The sequence below is a fragment of the Henckelia pumila genome, chromosome 3 (assembly GCF_033568475.1).
Source record: "Henckelia pumila isolate YLH828 chromosome 3, ASM3356847v2, whole genome shotgun sequence".
NCBI lineage: Eukaryota > Viridiplantae > Streptophyta > Magnoliopsida > Lamiales > Gesneriaceae > Henckelia > Henckelia pumila.
In genome coordinates this window covers 54,653,706-54,662,728 of record NC_133122.1, presented here as the reverse complement: position 1 = coordinate 54,662,728, position 9,023 = coordinate 54,653,706, and the positions used below count along the sequence as shown (strand labels likewise).

Here is a 9,023-nt window from a genome sequence, read left to right as displayed (position 1 = left end):
TTAAATTAGGTAAGTATGGATGAGTTTTATGAGTTAATACGGACCCTCAAAAATCAAGTAAAAATGTTATTGCATAGGATTATTAATATAATACTATACTTATCATAGCAAGTAAACGCAGCTTTAAAGTGTAAAGTTGGCAAGAAAGAAAATAGGCTCGATCGCATTCACGGGCCCAAATTTTGGGCCTAGTTGAGCTACTCTTCATGCAAACCCACGATATTTAGTAAGTCGGACTGCATTATAATAGGCCCATTCATATTGACCCCCAAGGCAGATAACGGAGAAGTGAGCACTCTGTTCAGAAGGCAAGCCCGCCGCTCAATTCCTTACTGCGTCCGTAGACGCCGCCGCCGTGGTGGTTCGCTAACCGTGTTGAGGTAACTGAAATCTATCAACTCAAATATGATGTTTCACACTTTCCCCCGTTTTCGGGCCGACTTGCTCCAAGGAAGGCACTTTCCTCAAGCACTTTACGAAGTATCCGTTCAAATTTGAATGTTATTCTCTCTTTTTTTCCCTGTTGATTATTGCCTGTGGTTTCAAATAAGAGAAAGAAGCAGAAATAAAGGAAATATGCGGAAAAAAGTTGACGAACGAATCAGAACTTTGATAGAAAATGGAGTCAAGTCCCGCCATCGCTCCATGCTCGTCATAATTGGTGACAAGTCTCTTGACCAGGTATAAAAACGTACATATATGCTTATGTATACATATTCATGCATTGCTTAGTAATAATTTGATATTGTTGGTGAAGGCGATCTGAAATTTATCATCAAATTTTTTTTCTTGAAACAGATATTGCATTTGCATCAGATGCTGAGCAAATCAGTGGTTAAGTCGAGACCGACTGTTCTGTGGTGCTACAAGGACAAGCTCGAGCTTAGCAGGTTCTCTAATTTCCTTTTTTTTTTTCCCCCCCCAAGTATTAATATGCAAATTGGAATTATGCATTTCAAATTCAACTTATGTCTTTATGATATAGGATTGAACTTTGGATTTCAATCAGTTATGATTTTATCCAAACATCACTTAGGGAGGAAGTTTACATTGTTGATGATGCCAACTTTAGATGTATCACACAGTTACTCTGAATCTTTGATAGTATCTCGTTTTACTGAGAAGAGAAATTTGATTCATTACTATATGATATTTGGCACTGTAGCCACAAAAAAAAGCGAGCCAAGCAAACAAAGAAGTTAGTGCAACGGGGGCAGCTGGATCCTGAGAAAGTCGATCCTTTCGTGCTTTTTCTTGAAACTGGAGAAATAACCTTTTGCTTGTACAGAGATTCTGAGAGAATTCTGGGGAACACTTTTGGCATGTGTATATTACAGGTAAAACATGAATGTTTTGATTACCTAAATCCTAATACTTGCCAGTTTTACGACAATCGCTATGAGCATTGATTCTCCATCGTAAAATATTTACTTCTCAATCTTTATTTTCCTTAAGGATTTTGAAGCTTTGACACCAAACCTTCTAGCAAGGACTATTGAAACTGTTGAAGGTGGTGGATTGATAGTATTGTTGCTGCGCTCTCTTTCCTCGCTCACTAGTTTGTTCACTATGGTCATGGTAATATCAACTCACTTCCCAATTAAATCATATGATAATTTCAATAGAGGATAATTCTGAATTCTGATGATACAAATTTTTCTTTGAAGATAAGATAAGATGATTTTTTTCCCATTTAATCTTGTCTTTTGTGCTCATTGGGCTTTACTGTCTCAGGATGTTCACGAGAGATTTCGTACAGAATCTCATAATCAGGCTGCTGGGCGCTTTAATGAACGATTCTTGCTTTCAGTTGCTTCGTGCAAAGCTTGTGTTGTCATGGATGATGAACTCAACATTTTACCAATTTCTACGCATATGAAAACAATTGCCCCAGTTACAGTTCGAGAGGTGAAATTCTTTATTTCTAGGGTAGTTTCGAGTTCTACCTGATGGATCAATATTACACCATATTTATCGCTTACAATGGAGCTAACCAGCATCTCTCAGATTTCCCAACTTCAAAATACATTATTTTTTAGTGTATAGAATACTGGAGGGAGAACCACTGTTTGTAAATAATGTATACACTGGATGTACGTGCCACACTTGTGCAAATTCTACTATAGGGCTTCTGCTGAGTGGATTTTATTTTTTTTATTGTTGGTAAACCTCAATGGAAAGATATGTCTGAAGAAGGCTGAAGGCTTTATAATTGGCTATTTTCTGTTGACTTTGCAAGGATTCCGAGGGGCTTTCAGAAGCTGAAAGAGAATTGAAGAATTTGAAGGAAGAGCTCAATGATGATTTCCCTGTGGGTCCTCTGATTAGAAAATGCTGCACATTGGATCAGGTAGAGGTTGCTTGCTTGGTAGAATGAACTAGAACTATTGTTTTTTGGTGTTCTGATTGTTATGAACTCTGCTTTTTTGTGTAGGGAAGAGCTGTAATTACGTTCCTTGATGCAATTTTGGACAAGAGCCTTCGAAGAACAGTAGCTTTGCTTGCTGCTCGTGGCCGTGGGAAGTCCGCTGCCCTTGGTCTGGCAATTGCTGGAGCAGTTGCTACTGGGTAATTCAGTACATTGTCTGTAACCTTTTCCCTCTATTTTGTTTGCTTCTCTGCTTGCTAATTTAATTATTTCAATCATAGGTATTCAAACATTTATGTAACTGCACCAAGCCCAGAGAACCTGAAAACATTGTTTGAGTTTATTTGCAAGGGATTTGATTTACTCGATTACAAGGTATGGTGTGTACCTCTTCTTGTACGAGGCGAGTGAAAACAATTTTTTTTTTTTTTGTGATAAAACGGTCGTGCGACACAATTTCCTTGTTAGGCTCAACTATTTCCAGGTTATTTTTTACGTACTGAAAATTTACCCATCACCTTTTCGGATTTATGCCTTAATTTTGTGTCAAAGCTAGTGATTTTATGGCGTGCATTAATATAAATAATTTGTGGTAAGTGCAGAAAAATAAGGGAACAATAGAGAATAAAGAAGGAAGAACAATTCTTCTATGTTTTGTATATTGAATTTCACCGTTTGATACATTTTAAATAGGTAAAGAAACCATAAAATCATATCCCACTAAATCTATAAAATATAAAATTTCATCATGTCCAACTTGCTCACTTGTTCATTAAAGGCTTGCCTTGATAGGCCTCTAGTTAAGACATTTGCAACTTGCAGTGCACTAGGAACAAACGGAGTGCAAATTTTACATTCTTCAAGCTTTTACGAAATGCTTGTCGATTTCAATGTGCTCGGTTCTGTCATGTAGAACAGATTGTGAACAATACTAATTGATGTCTTGTTATCATTTATCACAATATAACTTCGGCCACAACACTTCACACACTCCTCTGGCCGTAGACCTAAAGTCAGCCTCTGCCTTGCTTTTAGTGACAACACTTTGTTTTTTACTTCTCCACAGTGTTCTAAATGGCAGTCGACGCCTATAGACACCGCCTTAGCCTCGACCGCCCCGCCTAGTCTAAGGCAGTTTCTGTAGGCGGTCCGAGGCCATCTGACGGCGGAGGCGGTCAATGATTATAAAATTCTAATCAACTATCAATGTCAATTAATTTTAAAAACCAGTCAGAGTCCATCAATTTTAAAAACCTTAGATATAATAAAAACACCTGTCACTCTCTTTTGTATTTACTTTTGGTTTCAAATGTCCTCCACCATCAACCACCACCTGCCTCAAACCGCCTCCATCTGCCCTCCGCCGCTGCCGCTATTTGCCACCACCTTAATTATCTTGTTAGCTTATATTTATATATTTATTTACACTTTGTCTAGATTGTATATATTGTATGAAGTTTCTTTAGACATAAATATTATTTAATTACATATATTACACAAAATGTTGACTATTTGTAATTACATTGCATGATCATACATAATTGCTTATTAAAAATTGTTAAAAAAATTCAACGGCCGAGGCGGTAGGCGGTCACTGACCGCCCCGCCACCGCCTCCCATTTACAACATTGCTTCTCCAAGTTGCCCATGCGGAAGTGTAGTAACCAAAAGTAGATCTCCTATCAGTGGTTGATCCAGTCTAGTTTGCATTAATATTAACTTTTATCTGTTTCTTCTCGCTTTTTTGAAAGAGAAGTCCTTTCCCGGAGTTCTTTTGAGGTATCTCAAGATTTAATAAACAACCTTCAAGGTGTTCTGCAAAGGTTAGTGCAAAAATTGACTAATTGACTAATTGACTAATTAAGATTATTGCGAAGGCGACATCAGGTTGTGTGTGAGATAGGTATATCAATTTTCCAACTAGCATCCACTGAAACGTCATCCTATTGCCTCCTGGCTTAGCAATTGCCTCTATAGGAGTATTGACAGTTTGCAACCAATTCTTCCCTTTTTTGTTTGGAGATCCAGGTCTTATTTCTTTTGAGACACTATGATTCCTTTCTTGGACCTTACCACTTTCATTCCAAGAAAGTATTTCAATTGTTTTAGATCTTTCATCTCAAATTTAGTCGCCAAGCTTTTCTTCAGTCTGTTCAGTTCTTCTATATCATCTTCTATCACAATTATATCATCAACATAAGCAATTAATATAGAAATATTACTTGCGTTAGACATTCTGGTGAAAAGAGTAAGATCAGATTGTCCTTGACTATGCTCTAGCCTTTAACAAATCTCGTGAATCTCTCGAACCATGCTCTGGGTGTTTGTTTAGCTCGTACAGTGATTTTTTCAAACTGTATACCTTGTATCCAAATTCATCAATAAAGCTCAGTGGAGGTTCCAAATATACTTCCTCTTTTGAATTACTCGAATTGTGTTGTGTTTAACCACCAGAGAAAATGTTTCGCTGTAAGTCAACTCTATATATGTTTGGGTGAATCCTACCAAGCAAGCTTTGTATCGTTCTAAGGACCTATCGGAGTTGTACTTTGTCGTAAGACCCAATTACAATCCATAACAGACTTGCTACTAGGTAGATCGGCTTTCTCTCTCTTTTCCACGTGAATTTCTTCGCTTCACTCAGGTATATTTAGAGTCCGTCCCTTGTAAATTGTTATGGATGCTCTGCGAGATAAATGTAGAATAGGAGGATGACAATTATTATAAGATTCAAAATTTGAGATTGGGTGTATTGTGCATGGCCGAACACCTTTTCTTTGAGCAATAGAAAGAGCAATGTCGTTTGAAGAGATTGTCATGTTATTGCGAGCTTCATGATTGGGTCTTAGAGTTGATTCATGGCCAAGTTATAGTGGGACAGTCTCTCCATTTTTCTTTCCACCTTTCCCTCTTTCTTTCCAGCTTTTCTCATTGTGCACAGATAATCCTTTTTTTCCTACCTTTGTCGTGTTAGTGGGGTCAATATTTTGCTCAAACACATGCTAGCAAAAGATTTCTTTATTTCCAAATTTAACTTTGAAATCAGAATCGGTTAAGCATTCATTCACACTATTACTACTCTCCCTGAAGATGAGAGGTGTAGCAAGACTGATCTTCAAAAAATGTGATATGCATAAACACAATACAGTTTTTGGAAGTGGGAGCAAATCATTTATATCCCCGTTGGTTTGCAGGATAACCAACAAAGATGCACCTTAAAGTTTCCTGGTCAAGTTTCGAATTTTTCGGATCATGATTGTGAACGCAACCAAAGCTCCCAAAAATTTTCAGGGTGATTTCACTAATCAGAGGCGTGCCAGGGAAGCATTTTTGAAAAATGTGCAGAAGGGTTTGAAAGTTCAAAATACTTGAAGGTAACCTATTAATCATATAAGTAGCTGTAGAAATACCCTCTCCCCATAGATAACCGGGAACTTTAGTGTGAAAACTAATAGACCGAGCAACTTCGAGGAGATGCTTATTCTTCTTTTCAGCTACCCTATTTTTTTAGGTGTACGTGGACAAGTACTTTGATACACAATCCGTTGGTTAATTCAAAATTCCCCTAGATAATTTCTTAGGCAAAGTGACCCTTTATCTCTTTTTTATTTAATCTTGTAGTGGATGTGTTGGGCAAAATGTTGGATAGGGCTAAAACAGGTTTAGTACATGCCGCCCGCAGGGCAGGGCACTACCCTGCGGGTGATGTGTAACCCCATGATTGATCAAAATTAGTGGGTCTCACGTGGGGCCCACTAATTTTAACCAATCATGGGCCGCCATGTCACCCGCAGGGCACTACCCTGCGGGTGGCATCTACTCAACCGCTAAAACAATGGATGTCGAATGCATGCCTTTGTACTTCTTCTCTTTGTTCAGGATACCTTCTGGTACAACGGACTCCATGGAAAAAAGTATAAGGTATTTTTGTGGGATGGAGGTGACTAGGAGCATCATTGTCACCAGGTGGCTTGGGATCAAGTTTATAGACCTAGAGAACGTGGGGGTTTGGGCATTGGTAGTAATTGCATGAGGAATGAAGCTTTATTAGGAAAGTGGTGGTGGAGGTTTTTAAGGAGAGGGATTCGTTATGAACTTACGGTGCAAGATTATTGTAAGCAAATACGGCTTGCACGTCAATGGGTGGGATGTGGGTCTAGATAAAAATGTCACGTTCAAGAGTCCTTGGAAATTAATCTCTAAGATATATCCGGTTTTTCTTTATTCAATGAGGGATGTGGCCAGAGAGTGATAGGATCAGCTTCTTTGAGGATCGATGGTGGGGGATTCTTCTTTTCAGGATCATTTCCTTCTTTTTATTTGATTTCGGTGGCTCGTAATCAACCAATTTCCTTCTTCGTTTCATCTTGGGATTGGCATTTTCGTAGGGTTCTCAGGGATGAGGAAATTAACGAGTTGACCGTGTTGTTAGGTTTCTTGGTGAGAGTTTCTCTAGTTCAGGGGTTGCGGATTATGAATTTTGGGTGTTGGATTCTTCGGGTTCGTTTTCAAATAAATAATTTTTTGATTCTTTTTTCCAATCATCTTCATGTCTTTTTCTCCTTTTTCATGTCATTTGGAAGATGCCGATTCTTTCTAAGGTTAAAGTGTTCTCGCGAACTGCTACTCTTAGTAAACTCCCGACTTCGGAGGTGATGAAGGAACCCCTCGTGTTATCTCGGTCCTAGTTGGTGTGTTCTATGCAAGCAAGATTTGGAGACTCGGGATCATTTGCTTTTACATTGTCCTTTTGTCCAGTCGCTTTGGAGTAACGCCTTGGTAAATTTGAATCTGGTCCGTGTTGTGCCAAAATCTATTTGGGATTTACTTGAGTTGGATTTGGGACGAGTTTTGGGAAAGAAAAAGAGGATTTTCTGGAATACTATAGTTCAATGCATTTGTTGGTCTGTTTGGTTGGAGATAAACAGAAGGATTTTTGAAGATATAGAAGACACGATTGTAGACTACTGAGATAAGATTAAGTTTAGGGTACCTTTGTGGCTTTAGTCGTTTGCGGACTTTAAATCTTTGTTTGAGTCGGATCTAGGACGAGTTTTGGGAAGGAAATGGAGGATTTTCCGGCATACTGTAGCTCATTGCATTCGTTGGTCTGTTTGGTTGGATAGAAACAAAAGGATTTTTGAGGTTCTAGAAGATGTAGACTATTGCGATAAGATTATACCTTGGCGGCTTCAGTCGTCTGCGGAAATCTTCCCGGTGTCAGACGTTTATAGGGATTGAAGCATTATTTTGAGGAGTTAGTTTTTGAGAGTGTGTTGACCTATGGTTCACTTTTGCAATTCTCTCTCTTTTATCATCAATGCTACAGTTTCTGGTAAAAATAATTTTTTTTCCTTTCCATTGTCACTCCGAGAGTTTTTTTATCCTAATCTGAATTTTTTTCTGATCAGAAACGATAATATTTTATAAGTTGTGAGATTATAATTACAAAAAACGGACGAGGGGTCCACACATATAATCTAGAAAAGTATCAACTGACCAAGAGGGTGTTAATTTGTTTGATAATTTTTTTTCCAGACAACTTATGAGCTGTCAAAATAAGCTGTTTGACAGTTTATAAGTTGTTTTTAAAATGAACAAGGGTGACCTTACTATTTTTAAAAAAAATCTTATTTTAATATTTTATTTCAACGAAATATCCTCATATATTTTCATAAATCTCCATCACGCCCTCCACTCATTAAATATTAAATATTATTTTTAAAAACTTTTCCAAATAATATCAAATTTTCTAAATTAAAATATAAAATAGTTTTATGTTTTAATATGTTATTACAAAACTATTTTTGTATATTTCCATTACCTTCATAACATCATACATATTTTTGTAATTTTGATTTTGACAATAAAAAGATCTTATTTTACCAAACATGTCAGAATTAGGTGTAGACAGGAGATTATGGGATAAGCAGGGAGCATGTAACTTGTAGGACATTATGAAGTGCAAGAAAAGGAAGAATGGAAACAGATTTTTTTTTGGGGAAATTGCATATATCACCCTTTTGAAATCTCGGGTTTGCTGATAACCCCCTATGAAATTTTTTTAAGCTAATAACCCCCTGTGATTCTAGATTTATAGCATACACACCCCTTCTGATTAAAAAATGATGAAAATACCCTTGACTTTAATGAACTCTTTAATTTATCATTTATTTTATGTAGAGGTATTTTCGTCATTTTTTAGTTGAAAAGGGTGTGCATGCCGCAAATCTAAAATCACAGGGGGTTATTAGCTTAAAAAATTTTCATAGGGGGTGGTTATCAGCAGACCTGGAATTTCACAAGGTGATATATGCAATTTCCCCTTTTTTTTTTTCCAGCAACAAGGACAAAAGAACCACAAGCAATTTTAACCTTGTTGTTCCCTGCGCAAGGTGCATAGGAAGAAAAAATTGTAATGATCCTGTCATATGGTCTGTTGCACCTGGATCTAAGATCCAGGGAGCTCTTAGATATTGAACTTGCAACATTGGCAAAGGAAGATGTATACCTGTCTGAGCCAAAGAGCAAGAATGATTCGATTTTCCCAAGCGAGATTCAAACAGTTTGTACAAGTGCTCTAGCTGTTCCTTTGTGAAAGGAATGGATTTTGAGGATGATGATTGCTGTCCAGACTCCAGATCCATTTGCACTT

At 37.5% G+C, this 9,023-nt stretch overlaps 1 protein-coding gene across 2 annotated transcripts in view; it reads left to right on the top strand.

Moving 5' to 3' along the window:
• The first annotated feature begins 266 nt into the window (after positions 1 to 266).
• The window catches only part of LOC140887006 (RNA cytidine acetyltransferase 1-like), a 32,866-nt gene continuing 24,109 nt past the window's right edge, over positions 267 to 9,023 (top strand). Inside the window, exons 1-9 of one of the 2 annotated variants that reach the window (XM_073293995.1) lie at positions 267 to 380; positions 552 to 681; positions 799 to 890; positions 1,166 to 1,337; positions 1,456 to 1,578; positions 1,735 to 1,908; positions 2,240 to 2,350; positions 2,435 to 2,568; positions 2,650 to 2,743. In XM_073293995.1, the coding sequence (XP_073150096.1) occupies positions 577 to 681; positions 799 to 890; positions 1,166 to 1,337; positions 1,456 to 1,578; positions 1,735 to 1,908; positions 2,240 to 2,350; positions 2,435 to 2,568; positions 2,650 to 2,743 (1,005 nt within the window). In that variant the 5' untranslated portion in view covers positions 267 to 380; positions 552 to 576. Of the gene's footprint in view, positions 682 to 798; positions 891 to 1,165; positions 1,338 to 1,455; positions 1,579 to 1,734; positions 1,909 to 2,239; positions 2,351 to 2,434; positions 2,569 to 2,649; positions 2,744 to 9,023 lie in introns of both variants that reach the window. The other variant, XM_073293994.1, reaches the window with a different exon arrangement.